Here is a 19856-nt window from a genome sequence, read left to right as displayed (position 1 = left end):
TATCTAATTGACCAGAATTTATAAATACAATTATTAGATTAAACTTAAATATGTTAGATGCAACTGTATGGACATGTATTTATCATGAATACACCTTCTCTGTTTAAAATCATAAATTCACACATCTAAACATTACATTGAGGAAGTCATATTGAAAGCTGTGCTTTTGTTTTGAAGGACAGCAGGATATTGCCGGTGTATTTCGTTTATTTGTGTGTTTCTACAGACTTTCTTTGACCTCAGCGTCAGATTTCACATGTGACATTTCCACAGAAGTGACATGCAGCTTCGTGTCGTGGGTTCAATCCCGGTTCTGTGGTTTGCACCCTTTTCCGCTGCCGTCCTGCCCACACACTGCACCTAGCCGTTAGCTAGCTAGTAAGCACGCAAGCTAGTTAGCCCAAAGCAGCGATGCTAGCGTGTCGCAGGCTACATGCTAACGTGCGGACCGCTCGTGGACTCCTCTCCTCCGGTTCGGTGACAGGACAGCACCCGGGGCAGAGGGGGAGAACAGTGCCACGTCACAGCCTGCACACCGGAGCATCTCTGCGGAATGACTTCTACAAAGGTGCGGGGACATCGAGCAGAAAGTTCGGCTACTCAACACAGCAATAATAAACAAGTTCACACTCAGGAACCCCCAAATTATACAATGACTGGTTTCTACACACATGAATTCAACTTGTATTTCACAAGTGAAACAATCTAACAACTAGTCATGAATCTCTCTTGAATTCGGCATAGATATAATCTTAAAATACTGGTTTTAATTAGTTTAATTACAAACTATTTCATCTGATCCTTGTACTGATTAACACGTATGTCGCCTATTAAACTAAAAATAGTGAGTGTTTAAGGATCATATCTAAGCCGAATTGTGGAGAGGATCGAAACAGTTTCTGAGAAAGTTTCAGTTGTGACATACATGTTGAAAATGTGTGAGTGGAAACAAATCATTTAATAATTATGGGATTTCTGAATGTGAAGTTGTGTATTATTGTCTATTCTTTATTACATGGATGAAAACATGCACCGAATGGAAGAACAACAGCTAAAGATTATAGAAATGTGTTGGGTGCTAAAGTGGGAGTCAACATCTTCAAGCTAAAGATGGATGAATGTAAAATCTGGACTTTTCCGGCTCAGACCTGGAGGCTCAGCTGGCGGCCGTGAGGAAGAAGGCGGCGGAGGCTCTTCCAGGCAGCGGCTGGAGCCCCTTCGAGCTCAACCCCAACCTCCCCCCGGAGAGGGCCGACATCGTGATCGTCGGCGGCGGCGTGGTGGGCTGGTCCATCGCCTACTGGCTGAAGCAGAAGGAGAGGGTGCAGGGAGAGGTCAAGGTGGTGGTGGTGGAGAAGGACCCAACGGTGAGGAGCCAAATACCTGCTGTTACATTTAATCCACAATACAAGCAAAATCATAGTACAGACATGTCACTTGATCCACTGACTCTAATCTGATACTTAACTGTATTATGTTCCAGTCATAGAACATCTGCTGAATACATATTCATTCATACACTACAGTATTTATTCATCTGCTACTACGTGGGTCTGTACGTATATTCTTATATAACTGTGCATAATAAATGTCTTTGTTATGATCACTTTAATCATTCAGTATTTATCTACGGTCTTATACAATCAGTTTTCACAGACGTTATCCTGTTACATGCCCTTTTAAATCATATACACACACTTTAAGTCTATTGGAGAAAAGAAAGGGGGTTTTCCATAAAATGTTTCATTTAGATTCAAATAAAGCACAAAAGTCTGCTGTGTCATACTTGTTTGAAGTCTTAATACAATTTGGAATTATTTTAGAGACAGTGGGTCAATTATATGGAAGCTATTGAGAAAAAAAGTTTTTTATTTATTTGATAATATTCATATGAAATATCAGAAACACTAAATACATTAAAAAGAGATGAGTCCTGTTTGTCTCCGGTGGCAGCGATGCTACCAAAACACTGCTTTTATCTCCTGTTAAGTTCCCAAGTGGAATCCCTGAACTCTGGAATGATCATTTCCTCATCATCCACCTCCTCCTGTTTCTCCCCAGTACTCCCAGGCCTCCACAGTGCTCTCTGCTGGGGGGATCCGACAGCAGTTCTCGCTGCCGGAGAACATCCTCCTGTCCCTGGCCTCTGCAGACTTCATGAGGAACGTCAATGTAGGTCACAAGACGAGCATTTGTGTTTATTAATTTCATTCAAGTTATGTATATATATTTGTAATTGTGTCCTCTTTTTAGTCCTAGTTATTATCTGTATTTTATTATTTACACTTAAATGGGTCAGTCAATATTATAAATACTGTAGAATGGCAGGTATGCTGTTTAGCTTGGAGCAAAACCCTCTTAGGCTTAACTCAGTTGAGCTAAGTTGGTTGTTGCCTTACATTTAATGGACACGTGTATGAAATGTTGAATAATTCCTTTAATAACCGTAGTGTCTTTGCTGTACCACCCGGAGGACGAGTGTTATTTATAGGACCACCTTCACTGCAGCTCTCAGGAGAACTCACTGTATCTGTGTATCAGCTGGAGGCTGCATGATGAATCCCTGCCTCGCTGTTTAAATCTTTTTGATCCCGTGTCCGTCTCCTCCCTGGCTCCCCTCAGGAGCACCTGGGCGTGATGAACGAGGACCCCGTGGACCTGCAGTTCAATCACTCAGGGTACCTCTTCCTGGCCAGTGAGAAGGTGGCTCACATCATGGAGAAGAACTACAACACCCAGAGGTGCTGACTGACTCCTTTTCATTCGGTAGAACTGTGCGACTGAAATCAGGTTCATCTTGTGGGAAGCTGCGAATAGAGAAACATTGAATCTTGAATCTTTAATTTAACAGTTAATCCAATGATCTGATCCCAGGTATGCCGGAGCCAAAGTTTCACTTCTCTCTCCCACACAACTTAAGGAGAAGTTTCCATGGATAAACTCAGACGGGGTGGCACTTGCTTCATATGGTGAGTGCCAATCAATCTATAAAACCTCAATATGAGAAGTAGTTTTCTTCTTCTTATTCTATGCATGAGCTTACTTACGTCACAACCCCAGTGAATACGCCTGATACGTGGATGCATCAACTCATCCAACGGCTCTAACAATCCCTTCCACTCGTCCTTCCTTCCAGGGCTGGAGAACGAGGGCTGGTTCGACCCCTGGACTCTGCTGAACGCCTTCAAGAAGAAGGCCATCTCCATGGGAGTCATCCAGTGCTGTGGAGAAGTGACAGGTGGGTTTAGTGCCTCCAGTTTGTCAGTATCACAGTTATCTCGAAGAGGCAGAGAGCAAACGTGTTAAACAATAACTGATTTCAACACAACTCCTGCAGTCTCAGGCCCTTCTGTGTTTACTGTGACGCATGAGTTTGTAGTTTAACTACATCCATCTCCTCCACAGACTTTAAATATACCGTAAATGTGGCGACGAATCCTGAGGGTGAAAACGTGGCTCTGAAGAGAATCAAATCTGTGAAAGTAAGTCGGACTGTGAGAATTTATAATCCTGAGTCATTGAACAACTTTTGTTTTTATGTTTATTTAACATTTAGTTTTATCACTGACAGTTTTCACAAGTCTCAGGTTAATATATAACAGCACAGCCAGGTTGTTCTATATAAATACTGGAACATGCTGTCACTCTCATATTGATTGACAGGTCTATTTAGCATTTAAAATACGACCTTTTAATCTGTGCAGGATTTGACACCTTTTATCCTTAGGGCCCAGTTATTCATTTATATTCTATGTCTGTATCTAATAATTTTTTCTAAACATACGGATAATAAAAAACATTGATATTAGCAAAAAAGATGTGGGACAATCATCCTACATTTTTTTTTTAGTCAAGTAACAGTTCCAAAACTTAAAATTCATATTTAAGTTAAAGTTTTGGCTGATAAATGATTTTGATAATTGATGAATTATAGATTATTAGAATTGTTTGTTGATTTATTTTTCTGTCAATCATTTACTTTGATGTATAAATCGTCTGATATATAATCTGCCTTATTTCAGATTCTTCACAGCTCTTAAAGACTTTTAAAGGAATAGTAAGGGATTTTAAAAAGGAATAAGAAGATCTTTTAATTTGCATATTAACATCTAATAATAAATAACAAAAGCTTCTTTGACATAAAAGTATTTAATCGCTCCAAATCTTTGACCGTCACCATCACAGGACCTTCACACTGACTGATGGCTGTGTGCTTGTGTCGAGCAGGTGCAGATGCCGAACAGCCTGGAGTACCAGCCGGTGGAATGTGCCATTGTGGTGAATGCGGCGGGAGCCTTTTCTTCTAAACTGGCACAGATGATGGGAATTGGCTCCGGCCCTAAAGGCACCATGGCTGGAACTCCTCTGCCAGTCGAGCCGCGCAAAAGGTTGGTCGTCGACTTAATGGTTATATTTTCCCTTTAAATAACGAGTGGTGCTGTCAAAATGTCTGGTTTCCTTTGGCTGTCGGAGCCTGGCTCGGCACAGCTCATTAGTATTCTGGCAGTTTCATCTGCACTGTGCGCTCCAGTAAATTGGAAAACTGTCCAACTTTATAGCGCTGGCTGTCAGCTTTAATTTCAAGCGTGTTTACTTCCACATTTGATAAACTGCATAGGAATAATCCGAACCCCTAAGCTCTCAAACACAACACTAAGTCGGCACTTCAACCTCGGAGTCACCGTTTCTTACAACTCTGCTGGAGGCGAGGGGAAGTGATGAAGAGCGATTCACTGCCCCAAATCATGAAGGGAGAATTTTAATGTCGTTCTCTCCCTATACAGGATTCACTGGGTTCACCAACTTAAAATCTAATTTAAAACCTATGTCATGTTCCAAGGAAGGAAACTGAAGGAAACAGCTGTTTACCAGGGGTTCTTCACCCGGGGGGGCTTCACTACTGGTCTATGATTTTTCATTTGACACTTTTTTTTTAGCAGTACCGATCATTATTATTTAAACCATTATTATCAATATCTGATTATTTGATTATTTAGTTTGTAGATGTAAAAAATGCTTTAAATTCCTTTTTTGAGCTAATTAAAAACTCTGTGCTTTTTGAGAAATTGAATAACCTCCATATGTCGTGAAAACTCAAACTGCTCAGCACAACTATGATCGAAATGAAAACAGACTTAAAAGATCAAAACTCCACAAAGGACAAATGTTTGTCCTTCGCCAAGGAGGTTATGGTTTGTGTCTCTGTCTGTTCGCAGGGACAAGCAGGATATTTTCTTCCCTTTCTCTAACATGGAGACGTAGGGTGTTACCATTGGTGGAAGTATGAGCTCTTCCCCTCTAGTTATTAATAATGACCTCATTGTCACACACATTTTGACTTGTGCACTTGGAACGAAAACCAGCTTCAGTAAATCCTCGTCCCGCTGCGTCACGGAGCCAAATACTCTCTCACTCAGACTCGAGTAGAACCTCAGGGGAAGCGTTTAAACTCTGACCGTTTTCACGCCAAAGACTCCACCACGAAAATTGAATTAACTGAACATCAGCTTGAAACACATTATGTGAGGCTCTCTCCAAATCTGACTTCATGCTGAAGCCTGTGGATGTTTCCAGGTTCGTGTATGTGTTCCACTGCCCTGACGGCCCAGGTCTGGACACCCCCTTCCTGGTGGATTACTCTGGAGTGTACTTCAGGAGAGAGGGACTCGGAGGGAACTACATCGCCGGTGCTTCACCAGATGAGGTTCGTTGCAGCTCCAGTTTGTTCCTGGACTTGCTCCACACATACCAAAGAACCTGTTTGATGGAACATCTAATTGACTTGATGATTTGTTTTCCCCTCAGGCGGAGGAGCCGGATATCAATAATCTAGACGTGGATCACAGTTTCTTTGAGGAAAAGATTTGGCCGCCATTGGCTCATCGGGTTCCTGCTTTTGAGAAGCTCAAGGTAGAAACTGCGTTTTAATCAAGAGACCCCTAGTGGCCGAAGTTACAAATTGTACCATATATCCCCAAGAAAATCAGTTTTCATCTCTTGTTATAGTAACCTATTTGTTTCACTTTATATATTAGATTTAATTTAAATGTGCTACCAATACTTACCTCTCCAATATCATGACTTACTTCAGAATTAAACCCAGGAGGCAGATTTCTGGTACTTATGGCCCCCCCGCTCTTGTGCCCGCCCTCAGGTGACCAGCGCGTGGGCCGGCTTCTACGACTACAACACCTTCGACCAGAACGGCATCATCGGGATCCACCCTCTGGTCAACAACATGTACTTCGCCACGGGCTTCAGCGGCCACGGCCTGCAGCACTCGCCCGCCGTGGGTCGGGCCGTGGCCGAGCTGATCCTGGACGGAGGTTTTAAAACGCTGGACCTGAGTGGATTCAACTTCAAACGGATCCTGAACCAGGAGCCGATGCTGGAGAGGAACATCGTGTAGAGGATTTGGAAAGATCCCTCTCGCTCTGCGGCTGCTGACGAGTGATCACAGCCTTGGTTTTTTATTTTCATAGCTGTGAACATTTTTCAGTAATGATAACTTTGTTCCAAGTGAGTTACTGAAATCTGGGTTTATCGTTCTCAGCTGATCAATATTGTTCCAGAAACTGTCCAATATCAACTGTTTTTAGTGTTCTAGTGTTCAGTTTTGTTCAGATTCACATCCATCTCATTTTATTGGCTTGTTTAACCTGACTTCGGCCTCAGTGCTCACAAATCTCAGCCACGACTTCAAATTACAAGATGTTTTGTAATCGGTCGGCTTTCCAAGAACGACATGATGACTGTAATGTACCTACAATCAATCATGTTACGTTTGAGACCACGAGGCCTTTTTCTTTAAAGTTCTTCAGTCGTCCTCTTGGGGGGGGGGGGGGGGAACAAACTTTCCAGCTTGAACGATATGTAATATATATATATATATGTATATTGTATCTCTTTATAATACAATCATGTACAAAAGCTTCACAATACTCAGTTTTTGTTAAACTTCGTTAATGTACAGTAAATTTATATTATACTCCAAGGTATTTTTGTTACATTCAGGTACATTGTATAGTGTAAAGTTATACAGTTTACAGTTACATCATATTTTACCAATTGGTAATTCACCGACTTACTTTTCCTAATCCATTTAAAATCAATGGAATATTTTACTGATTTGAATTTATTTTATTTTATTTTGGGTTTTAATTATTGGATTCTGATCCTTTGAGACTAAGGCCTGATGGATGATCCTCTGTGGCCTGAATGTTCAGTTTTGAAAAAGTTCAGAATTAAATATAATAATGTGTTTTGAATAGTGGATGCTTCAATTTGCTATTTGATTTTATCTGGGAAAACTAAAGCTTTAAATCACTTAGAAACAAAACCTTTAATTGTTTTACCTCGGATAAAATACTAATCTACAGAATGAAACAATACATGACCTTGTTTATCTATTTATCATTTTCTTGCCAGGAAGCTCAAATAAGATGTGAGTCTTTTATTTTTCTACGTGTGGTTGGGTCGTCAAGAGGATAATGTTAAAATAAAGAATTTGTTATTTGTAACTTGTGTTATGGTTTGTGGACATTTTAACGAGTCGGTGCACATAGATTCACTGAGATCATTTTAAATTGTTCTGTAGATTATTCTAGTTGTTCAGGACCCTTCCAGCAGATGGAGCCATTTCTGTGCTGATCTCCTTTAAATCAAGCATCAAGCACAGAGCATCACAACCTTTAACACATGGATTTAATAAAAGATGTGATGATACTAAGTCAGGAACAATCACTTACTGGAAAAGATCTGATTCTAAACTCGTGATGATAAATTAAAGATGCACCAAGAAGTAGCTTTTCAAATTGGAAAATGAGACTCACACATGAAGATGACCTTTAGATGATTCAATAATTGGGGGAAATAAACATGTGACCTCCCACCCGTCACTATGTTTTGTTATTTACAGAATAGAAAACCAGAATCCTGACTTCAGTGGTGTGAAACTCTAGTGGAATACTCCAGTGGTACGTGCAGTACACAGCAAGTATGTGAACAATTACACTCACATCACATCTGGTCGTTTATGCACAAGCTGATTTAACAGTGAGTTTGAAAAAAACTTTTTTTTATCAAATGTTTTTGACCTTTAAAACTTGTATGAGTGACGTTTGGAGGAGAAAATCATAAACCTTCTTTATTGCTAAAAGAGAAAGAGATATCTATCTATCTATCATTGATGTTATTTTTGTGTACGTTGCACCTGAGACGACTGTAAAAGTTTCTCCAGTCTCTCAGATTGATGCAGCCGAGCCTCTGCAGTTCCGTCTGTTCAGCACAAACACAGTCTGCATCTTGAATCATCCAATTTTCCCGTCACTTACACATCAGTGGCATCTGCGTCCATCGCTGGGAGGCATCCTCTCCCTGCGAGGCCTCTTTCATATCATAACAGATCAGGGAAATATTCTCCTCGTGCAGCCGGCAGAATGAGACACTATCTGGTCCCTGCAGCTCTTCATTTTAATGCAAATGTGAGGCAGCCTTCCAGTTTGGACAAGGGGGGGGGGGGGGGGGGGGTGCAATTGAGGGATTTCTTTGTGAGGCCCGATGCAAATCCCAAATGTTCTCAGGGTTGAAAACAAAAACAGCATGGGTGCTCCACCGGCAACGTTAGCCCCTTCAATGGAGTCACCTTCCGCCACACAAAAGCTCTGGAGGCTTTTCTCCCCAAACTTCCACAACATTTTCTGCAGCAGCCGTCCTCACCAGGACTCCATCATGGTGAATTCACTGGTTTCAGTGGAGTAATGCCGGGTGTCGCTCTGCCAGTCAGACACAACTTGTCCCCTGGCAGCTCTGTGGCTGGTCCCTGTGTCTGGATGGAGGCAGTGTACATGGTGGCATGTGGCTGGGATTAGGGAATTTCACTGTGGATTAAAATCTTTCCAACGCCTCCACGGCCACTTGCTGAACAGAAAGGAGAAGTTCCAGCAGAGCTGCAGTGAGCAGTGTGGTGCATGGCCTCAGTTCCCAGGTACGTTCAAACCAAACTTCTCAACTGAGGCTGAACAACTTTTCTCTTGTTACACTCAGAGTGAGTTTTGAAGTATTTGTGATATCTGTGCATTTAGTCTCATTTTAAACAGGATTGTCTTTACTGAAGTATTTAAAGCTGCTTAGAGGAAAGTTCCTTTAACATTTTAACTAATTAAGAGAATTCCTCACTGTGGTCTACAGCTGAATGTCAAATGGAACTTTTGTGTATGAGAAATACAAAGAAACTGTGTTGGCAACAACATTTCTGAACAACATTATTTAAGCTTAATCACGGGGGGGGTGGGACAGCAGAAGCACAAAGAGACTTCGACAACATTTAATAAAGACTAAAAAGATATAAAGAGGCTAAACGAGGACATAACAAGGATTTGAGTTAGTTAGTTTATTAAGTTACTTCAACTATTGTGGGATCAGACACTTTGAACAGTGCAGACAGTTATTAACTGATTAAAAAAAACACTTTATCAATAAGATTATTATTAAAGTGCGATAAACTTTGTGCAAAATTCATTACTTCAGTTCTGAACTTTTTCAAATTTCTAGAATATGAATCTGATCAGTGGCTGTTATGTAAGTGACTCAGAGAGACATGGTTCACACTGTACAGAACACACATTATAACTCAAATACATTTATCAATCTTTCCTTTCACTGCTCTGTACTAAACAAACTCACAGTGCTTCTGTTGTAATGACTGGAAAAAGGGGAAATTAGATTTAACGTCACGTGTTCAGTGCTGTGCTCATTTTCATGCTCTGGATTCTTATTCCTCACATGTGAACCCATGTCACCCATTAATCGCTCCAACGTTCAGACGCCTGGAGCTGAGACGTGTTGTTGGAAAAATACAAACAACTGAACCGTCACATTTTCAAGCTAAACTCCAGGGTTATGTAATCAAATGTTCTGACAGTGTTTCCCTCAGAGTCGGTTTGCGATTAGGCCTAAACCTGCTGCGTAGTTTTCTGTTTGTTAATAAATAATGTATAAAGAACAAAACTTAGACAGTATTAGAGCATCAATTCTTTCTGACGTCCCAGATCTGTCTGTGACATTCAGCCCCGAGAGGATCGAACTCAACTCTTTAGAAAACAGGTCACAACAATAACACTTACTATTTCACGTCCTTTTTCCACACACCCAAGGACACCTCACAATACATCATCAATAAATACACGAGATATGAAAGTGAAATCAAGGTTAAAATCAGAAAATTAAAGATTTTAAAGTCACTCAGACGGGAATAAGGTACATTTATCTGGGACTATTATGTGGAGGAAAAAACATTCGGTGTAACTGTGGAAAGTGGAAGGGACTCAAAGTGACAGTGTGACTCATTTGTGTGTTTTTGGAGAAAATGAAGTTTCATGAACTGAATTTTATTATCGTCGGTTTTAATCTGTAAAGCTAATCCTTAAAGGTACAGGGACGCAAATCCATCCAAAAACAACACAAACAAATTCCTCCGGCTCAACTGTTCGGCCATTGTTATCGAATTTATAATGAAACGGTGTGAAACATGTTTATTCTGTTTTATTTGTATTCCCAGAAACCGAAACATTACAGAAGCAAGGAGTCGTATTTTGTGAGATTGTAAGTCCCCTCCCCCCCCCCCCCCCCGAGCCAAATTGTTAAAACTTGGTCGACTGTTCGATGCTCTGAACCATCTCCTGCGTTTGCTCCCTGCAGCTCCAAGATGTTGCGGCTGCTCCATGGACACCAAAGTGGAAAATCCCGCCTGGTCACTAAGGATGGGCGCTGCAACATTGAGTTCGGCAACATCAAGTACAGCAACCACTTTGCGTACCTGGTGGACTTCTGGACCACCTCTGTGGAGATCCGCTGGCGCTTCGTCTTCCTCCTGTTCGTGGCCTCCTTCACGGGGAGCTGGTTCATCTTCAGCCTGCTGTGGTACTGGATCGCAGAGAGCAACGGGGACCTGACCGAACAGAACAGCACAGATGGGCACATGCGGTGCATAGACAATGTTAACGGGCTCACCACGGCTTTCCTCTACTCCCTGGAGACCCAAACCACCATAGGGTACGGGGGCAGGACGCTGACGGGTCACTGTGCCAGCGCGGTGGCTCTGCTTGTCGCCCAGTCTCTAATCGGACTCTTCATCAACTGCTTCATGTGCGGCGTCGTCATGGCCAAGATCTCGTCGCCCAAAAAACGGGCAAAGACGGTGACCTTCAGCAAAACAGCCGTCATCTGCCTGAAGAAAGAAAGTCTGTGCCTCCTGATCCGCGTGGCCAACCTGCGGAAGACCTTGTTAATCGGCAGCCAAATATACGGCAAGCTGCTGAGGACCACGACCACGCCGGACGGAGAGACCATCATTCTGGACCAGGTGGACATCGACTTCATGGTCGACGCTGGCAAGGACAACTTGTTTTTCGTTTGCCCTCTGACCCTATACCACATGATCAACGCGTCGAGTCCCTTCTACGAGCTCTCAGCCGACACCCTCCCCCTGCAGGAGTTCGAGCTGGTGGTGTTCCTGGATGGCACGGCCGAGTCCACCAGCTCCTCCTGCCAAGTCCGGACCTCCTACATCCCGCAGGAGATCCAATGGGGCTACAGCTTCCTGCCCATCATCTCCCGCACCAAGACCGGAAAGTACCACGTGGATTTCTCAAACTTTTCCAAGAGTGTCCGGGTGACCACGCCGCACTGCGTCCACTGCTTCGACAGCGATGTGGACCAGAAGAACCACAACAGCCACAGCCAGCAGAAGGGCGGCATCGACAACCTGGGCTTTCAGGTGATCGACCTCAACGACTTTGTGGACATCACGAAAATGTGAAGAGTAGGGGGAAAGTATTTTGGGATGTGGGAAAGTGTCTGTCACTTCCCTCTTTGGCCAAGTTTCACAGTTAGTCAAGCCGCGTGGGGAGGAATCGATTCTACGAGGTCTTCAGAATCACTGTCGACTCTTTTTGAAAAAAACATTCAAGGCTGTTTAACCGTCTGGAATAAAAAATCAATTTAGACGTGAGCGAGAGCTAAGCTGCTCATTTCAATCAAAGCATCTTTGTGGGACTTGTGACTGTGTGAAGGTAACGTGTGGAAGCTGGAGCCTGAAGTTCTGATGTGTAGACAATGAAAGGGGGGGGGGGGGGAATACTGGATGGCACAGTGGGTACTACTCGAGAAGATTAGGGGCCTGAGCCTTTTATAATGAAAATCTGTTCACTACACAGGCTGAGTGAGGACAAAGGAAGTGAGGACAGGACTTTAGAGTTTTCAAATTTTTCCTCCTGATTTGCTTAACGTGATGTTTTTCTGTTTTTATTTCTTGTCGTGTCGATTCAGCTCGTGTGCCTTGATAATTAGGAAACTGTGAATGTAGCTGCTGCACATGCGATGATTTGAATTGTGACCAGTCTACAGCTTGTAGAACATGTTGTGTAAAACCGAAACCTCTCAGGGATAACGTCTGTAGTCGGTGAGGTGGGAATCTGAAACACAAAATAAATGGATGATCGAGAATAATCAAAAAAATGTATTTTTCGAGTTTGATTCTGAACGATTGAGAACAGAATGTGACAGCGAGCGGCACAGACTGTACTGTGCTGCAAAATAATCATCAAATCACAGTGGGTGGATGTGAAGCAGAGGAGTCAAGGCTGTGACTTGTTGGAAAATGAGAAGTTGCAGCGAGTTACAGCTTGACAACCATCAGCACGTTCCACACTCAGGGCTGAATACGGACCAATCAGAGCAGAGCGGGGGCGGCTGTGGCTGAGGGGGCGGAGTGTCCTTGGGAAAGACACTGAACACCGCTTTACGCCATGTTCCATCAAACGACAGAGCTCTGAGTTTTCGACCCCTTCTCGTATTGTAACGGGGTGGTGAACAAACTTCACTACCCCTGACTTTGAAATTCAAGAAGGCCCCTCTGCAAATCAACAGTAGTCAACACTGTAGTATTTATTGTTTATCAACACTTCTGTCAATAAGTGTGTCGTTTAAACGTTGTTCCCGTGCAACTGGGACGCCATCAACTCGGGTTGATCGGGTGTGAAGTCATTCTGTAATTGAACGCATCATTAAAGAGACAGGAGCTAAAACCAAGTGTTTCAGACAGAGGCTGAAAAGAGGAGCAGCAGCGATGGACCGTGTGGGAGAAGTCATGTGTTTTCGGAACTTTAGAGCTTTAAAACCTTTTCAAATAACAACATTGATTCAAATCATGATCCTGAATATGTCTCCTGTCCTCTCCGGCCACTAGAGAGCATCGGAGCGCTGCTGTGATTTACTGGAATTACCCTGAAAATGTAATAATGAACAATTAATCCAGTTTTTTTTCCCCAAATTGTCCCAGTTCTGCCAGCAGCAGCTTCCACGTAATCACTCATGTGAGAAAAGGTGCCAGTGCCCCCCAGTGCCCTTCAGTGAACTGACTGGCAGAAACACAACCGGTCCTGATGCGACAACAGTGAAGGACCAGGTTACTTAACAGCTGTGTGTCTCTGTGTGTTGTTGAGGTAGGTCGTTCCTTTAAGGCTCCAGCACTTTAAATTTATTCTGAAATGGCTGTCATCCCATTTGGATTTACAGAGGCGAGTTAACTGGGCTTCATCTGCATAACAATGAAGAGAAGTGTTGAGGGGGATCGGCTCAGAGAGTCAGAGCAGCTGAGGAGGGGAAATAAAAAATGAAGATGAAGATGAGAGGACTGAGCGATGGGTTCAGCAGCGTTTTTTAATCTGAAGGAGCCAGAGGCTGGATTCACTGATCACAATCACACTCTATCCCCCCGAGATGGAGATGATAAACACACAGGCCCCATTCTCAGGCTCCGAGCCTCCACACAATGAAACTGAAATAAAATAATGGATTCTACATTAAAGGGCCTGGGCTGTAATTTGAGTCGGTTAACGTCAATGTGGAAAAGGCAGAGTGGGAGATATATTTGTAACAGAGCTGGTGGAAGCAGCAGGAAGACGCAGTGAGGGAACTTAGATGGTTCCTCAAGAGGACGAGGTTTAAAAACAGATGCATGAGGCGGCAGAAGCATGAAGGAACACGAGGAGACGATCTGATGAAGAGCTGGTGGAGACGGGCGGTTTAAGAGTGAGTGGGTGGGAAAGAAGAGGCAGGAGAGCAGGTTCACATGAGGACGTCTGGAGGATGGATGGTCGGTCCAGAAGAGCCAACGAGAGGAAGAGGAAAACGTAAATTATAGTTTTAATTAAATAAAAAATCATCACAATCTATATATTTTGCAGACTTGTAGATATTAGAGACTCGTCCAGTCGAGGACATTCCACCTCTTCACCCTGAGAAGCTCTATACAGCTCATGTTTGTTCAGGGTCATTTTCCTGCTGAATGACGAACTGTGAATTAATCTGAACACTTGAAATATTCCAGTATACCTTTGCATTCATCCTCATGCTTCCATCAACACCGAGCAAAAGTAAATTCCAGGTTGCCCTTTGAGAACCACTGACATTTGCATCTTGCTGTGTCTCCTCTGAGGTTCTGCCCGAGAAATTCTCTTTATATTTTTTAGCATAGAAACATGCAACTTGCTGAGATTTCACATCTCAGACATGCAGCCATGAATTCTGAAGTAAAGTAAAACTTATCTAGTTCAAAAAAAGAAGAAAAGAAGTTTACGATATGTGATAGTTTGCAAATAGAAAATGCAACTGAACAGTAATATCTGAAAAGTCAAGAAGAATCTTATCCATTTTAATCCTGAATATTCATCATATACCATAATACATTTTTTACTTAAATTATTAGTTTGGTTTAACTCGTATTCCATCAGAGTTCTTACAAACTTAGTGGGACAAATGGTTTTATATATTAAAAGTTTAATATATAATTCTTGTTTGTGAAACCACATTTATTCTCTCAGTTGGATTTCAGCTGGTGACAAACTGGACGAGTTCGATCGGACAAATGTATTTTATTGACGACTTCTGGATCCATACGTGCATCATATGGAAATTATCTCACATGTCAAGTGTTAAAGAACTTTCCCGGCAGAAAGTGAATTTATCTGTGTTTTATTCAGCTCGTGGAACCATGGACGTTCAAATGTGACTTCACGAGAAATTAAAAGCAAGTCAACATTCAAACATTATTCATGAGGGAACATCTTTTTTCAGTAGCATCAGGTGATGAATTAAAATACTAGACGACATCTGCTTTTGTATGATTACAGTGAAGCTAATAGCTGTTAAATGATTAATAATTAATAAGTGGCGCTAATGGAGCCACCTTTCATTAAGGGAGGAGACTTTTTTTCTTCTTCATGTCAGCAGATGGGACACGTCAAATCCTTTCTGCTCAAAGATGGTTTCTGTCACGTCTCCAACCTCGAAGCCCCAAAGCTCAGCAGGATCATCCTCTGGGGACCTTGAATTTACTGGAGAAAGTTTCCATCCAATACTTCCTGATATATTTCCCCTGTCAGACCAGTTGCCACCCTGCAGAGTCAACACCAGTATCAAGGCTGAAAAGATAAAGCTTTAAAGTCCCAGGTTGGATTGAAGCGAGCGAAGCAGCTGTGTTTACTTTGTTCCGTCCTCGCACTAAAACTCCAGATGCGACGACCGCCGAGAGATTCTGACATTTTAACATCCTGTCGTTTCGGAGACAGAAGAAGAAAATGTTGCACAACCTCCTCCACGGCATTGTCTCAGTGGAGCAGCTGGTCAGACGCCAGCAGAGATGTTCATCAGATTCGTGGTTTAGCAGCGTCTCCACCACCCACAGAAGCAGAGTATGGCCTAATGTACTCCATATTAATATTTTAGCATCATTTTCCCTCAGCTGCGTCCGACAGACTGACTTAAAAAACGTCCCCAGGGAGACGCCCGCCTGCACATGATGCTCTTCAAACACACACACAAACATTTATTTAATCAAAACATCATTTTTTCCCCCTACACGACTCACAAAGCTGAAATCAAATCGGAAACCTTCTGTACAAAGTGGTTTTATTGCACTTCACAGATAACGGAGGAGGTTTGTGACCAGTCAGGATCCCCCCAAGCCCCCCCCACCACCACCACCACCACCAGCTGGACCACTTATATACGAAGCAGTGACCTTCCAGTCTCCCACCTGCTGCCAGTCAGATAAAGACTTTTATTCTTTTCCCAATGGAACAGTTATTACCTCTGTAAATCTCAACCAATGCAACGTTCGGCCTCAAGCTTTATAGATTCCCTCAGGAGAAGAAGGGGATAACGAGCAGGATTACTAGAGATGGCTGTGTCTTATTTAAATGTAGAGTGTTGTCAAGTTCTCGGCTCAACCACAGGGACTCTGAGGAATCGGAACCTCTGAGGTCTCAGAGTTTGTCTACGCGCAGGTTCCACATCAGGTTCTCTTAGTTTATTCTCTCGGGCTTCGACAGAAAACTGCGTCTGGAGCTGCTCTCTAACAGGAGGAGGAGGAGGAGGAACCATTGACCATCTGCTCCACAAGCCTGGCCTCTATCCTTACAGACTATATAACACGTCAACATCTCCTGGCTTCACCTTCATGTGTGTTTGGAGTTTGGAGAGTTGAGTCGTGACTGAACTTCGACTGTGCCAGAGCCTGAAGACGACTCATTAACAATTTCTGTCATGCCAGAAATGAATCCAAGTGTGTGACGGCCGGTCGGGAGCATGTGATCACAACACGCTCCTCCCTGCACTCTGCACAACAAACAGACAAACTCACAATCTGTAGAATTCCCCTTTATCTCTCTCTCGACCCCCTCAAATCCCTACTGTGACCACTTCTGGGATCCCAACCCTCATGTTGAACACATTTGTTATGTGCTACTTAGCAGTGACATTATTTTAATTCATATTTAAGATGTTTGCTCTGCTGCTTCGGTTCAGCTCCGAGGTACATTTGACTTCTCCTGTGTATTTCTAACCTACTTAACTTATCGTGACGCACAACACAACTAATAAATACAACATTATCTCCAGTGTTATTCACCCGTGTTTGTGTAACAGCGCTGCAGTTGTCGCATTGTTCAGTGTAAGGTTGAGAAATATAATAATAAGCTTCATTTCGGTTGAAGAATTTGTATAAAAGCTTGTTTAGGTCACTGATTGTGAGTCAGAGCAGCCGTCACAACACATTACAGTCATGTAATCATCATGTAACCCACATATAACAGCAGTGATGTGTAGAGCATACATAGATGAACATTTTCTCTCTATAGACGTCCTGTTAGAGACGCAACAGACTCCGGAGGCCTTGTGCCACTTTGTCCTTTAACATGAATTAATAATAGCTTTATGCATAAGAAGTGTTTTAATCATCAGGGCTGTCACACGGAAATCCTCCAGTTTCAGGAATCCACTATTTCTTTGTTGTAAACCCTCAAAGAAATTAACATACGAGGCCCCTGCAGTTTAAATAACCATCATTTTTAATTTGAAAAGACAGTTAAAACCAGCCAGTGATCACATGATCAGAAAAAACAATGCATTCAAATGTTTGCTTCAGAGATTTTCACAAATTGACATTTTATTCTGAAAGGTTTTGACGTCCATGTGCGTCTAGTCCCATGTCGTGTCGTTGCAGCTCGACACTCGAGCTCATGCGGCTCCACACACATGAACAGAAATGAGTTGGATATTATTAGCTCGTGTTCAGTCACTGCTTTGCTGATCGGCTGAGACACGGTTCAGAGTCACCTGGTATGAGCGCCTGCAGCCACGGCTCCTTCATGTGGACTGTATTTAAAGATGTCTTATTCTAAAAGGCCACATTCATTTATCTATTTTATTACTGTGTTTATTTCTTTTTTAGTATTGAGAAGGCTGCTGGGTCGAGTCCCTGATAAAGAGAGAGAGACACAATAGAACTCACTGAACGAACAGAAGCACAGTCGCAGAAACAAGCACTTTACAGTCGGAGGATATTTCAAACTAGTGTTCAGGTCTGAACACAATGAATTCTGCTTCAGGAGATTTCAGACAGCTCTGTAAAAAGAAAACTTTACAGGTCCTGTGTTGAAGTTCATTTCCTGGAAACTTTCTCTGGTATTTGGTTGTAAATCCAAAGTCTTTAATTGAAATTAGAAAATGACTCTCAGCCAACATCAGGATAAAGTGTGTGGATGATGGATGGAAGAGTAAGAAATGAGGCAGCTCATCAATAACTTCTTTACTAAAAACTGAACCCAGTGAGTATTAACTGCAGCAAAAACAGTTTCTTCACTTCCACCTTGTAAATAAACTAATTAATGTAAGAATATCCTCCACCGCCTGGTGACTTTTACATACTTATGTAAAGTTTGCAGGGAATAAGCTGTAAAAATCAGGATAAGTAAAATAAACTGAAAAGACAGTTTCAACTTTGTATTATTGTTCTATTACCGGTCAAATCTCAATGCAACAATGGAATGTTGAAGTTTTTCACTGATCTGATGCTAAAGACTCTGACATGAACCTGTGAAGGTGTGTGTGTGTGTGTGTGTGTGTGTGACACGTTCATTTAACTAAAGAAGCCGCACTGCACTTTGATTTCTCCCCTGAAGACCCTGAGTGGACACAGAACTGCATGATGAGTCGGAGCCCGTGCCCAGTTACATCCAAACTTCTGAAGCTGCAGCCATCAGCTGTTGTAGCATAAAGACTGAATAGAAGCAGGTAGCGTGGTTCTCTCTGCAGGAAACATCATCACCTCGAGCCTCGATTACTCTGAAGACTAATAATGGGCTAATGCTTCCCCCCCCCAGTCTTTATGCTAAACCAATTCCTTTAAGGGACCTGCAAGAAAGCCTCAAGGATTCTGTTGAATTAAAAGTGTGCACGTTAAAAAAAGAAGGTGAGGCATCCTTCACTGATTTATAGACAGACTGTAAACAAAGGCGGAGGCGTGAAATGAAAACAATACAAACTGAACTCAAGAAGAAGAAGAGAAAACTTTTATCCAGTCCGCAAGAAAGAAAAACAAAACATATCAAAAAAAGCCTCCGCTGGGTTTTTAAAAGTTACAAAACTCATTTTTTGGCACATTTGCATCTTGTTCAAACAGGAAGTTTATTTCCCTTTTGTCTTTAAAGAAGTTGTAGACATTGTTTTTTTATCAGCTGTACCATCATCACCAGTCTAACTGCTGAGATCTGTGAGGAAACACAAAGCCTGGGTTTTAATTTTATTCAAATTCTCACCTCGTGGTTCCAGAAGACGCAGAGCTGAAGAAACAACATCCACAGATCTCAGCAGTCGACTTTCTGAGCGATATCTGATAGAAACTCTGACGAAAACTTTTAAATATCAACCAAAAATAAAAAATAAAACGGAAGCACGCTTTAAAGAAAAATCCTCAGAGCTTTGACATCCACTTCAAAACTCATCAAGATATTTCCCTACGAGAAAAATGACAGATGTTCAAATCAGAGCAATCTTTCTTTACAGTAGAGATATGAAAGTATTTTTGTATTTATGTAACTGGGCACTGGCCTGTAAAAGGCATTTTCATGTACTTTGTCGAGATGTAGTAAGCATGCACTTATATGAGTTATTAATGAGCTAAATGTGTGTTTGAGAGCCGACCCATTACAACTACAATCCAGAGCTTTTCCCTTTAAACGCTGCAGGACGGATAACGAGAGAGAGGAAGACGTTCGGCTGTGGGCTTTTTCTCATAGAGATTAAATTCCACATCACTCTGCATCTCAGTTTGGGGACAGAAATAATAAAAAAATAATAATAAAAAAAACACCGACTGCTTCTGTGAAGGAGACGCAGCTCCTCATTTAGCACGGTAAACAAGGATCTTTGAAGTCAGCCATTTAAAATAGGATTTACATGAATAAATAAAACGGCTCACGGATGTGTGAGCGGCAACACTGTTCGCTGAAATCGCA

The 19856-nt window shown here is 42.3% G+C and overlaps 2 protein-coding genes across 3 annotated transcripts; both read left to right on the top strand.

Moving 5' to 3' along the window:
* Nucleotides 1-232: 232 nt before the first annotated feature.
* On the top strand, nt 233-6841 carry foxred1 (FAD-dependent oxidoreductase domain containing 1). The gene is made up of 11 exons (XM_062405954.1): nt 233-568; nt 1147-1367; nt 2062-2172; nt 2623-2741; nt 2875-2969; nt 3137-3238; nt 3406-3482; nt 4228-4388; nt 5575-5704; nt 5806-5910; nt 6155-6841. The coding sequence occupies exons 1-11, from the start codon at nt 412-414 to the stop codon at nt 6407-6409; spliced, it is 1533 nt and encodes a 510-aa protein (XP_062261938.1). The 5' UTR covers nt 233-411; the 3' UTR covers nt 6410-6841.
* Nucleotides 6842-8662: 1821 nt separating this feature from the next.
* Nucleotides 8663-12499, top strand: LOC133969457 (ATP-sensitive inward rectifier potassium channel 1-like). 2 transcript variants are annotated; one of them, XM_062405958.1, is made up of 3 exons: nt 8663-8986; nt 10559-10602; nt 10699-12499. In XM_062405958.1, exon 3 carries the CDS (start codon nt 10706-10708, stop codon nt 11816-11818), a length of 1113 nt encoding a protein of 370 aa, XP_062261942.1. In that variant the 5' UTR covers nt 8663-8986; nt 10559-10602; nt 10699-10705; the 3' UTR covers nt 11819-12499. The 2 variants fall into 2 exon arrangements, with proteins under 2 accessions (XP_062261942.1, XP_062261941.1); XM_062405957.1 differs by lacking the exon at nt 8663-8986 and having other exon boundaries at nt 10518-10602.
* The last annotated feature ends 7357 nt before the right edge of the window (nt 12500-19856 follow it).

This window comes from Platichthys flesus, chromosome 15 (genome assembly GCF_949316205.1).
Source record: "Platichthys flesus chromosome 15, fPlaFle2.1, whole genome shotgun sequence".
In the NCBI taxonomy this organism is placed as follows: domain Eukaryota; kingdom Metazoa; phylum Chordata; class Actinopteri; order Pleuronectiformes; family Pleuronectidae; genus Platichthys; species Platichthys flesus.
Note: the sequence above shows the minus strand (reverse complement) of the source record. Positions and strands in the feature narration are given on the sequence as shown.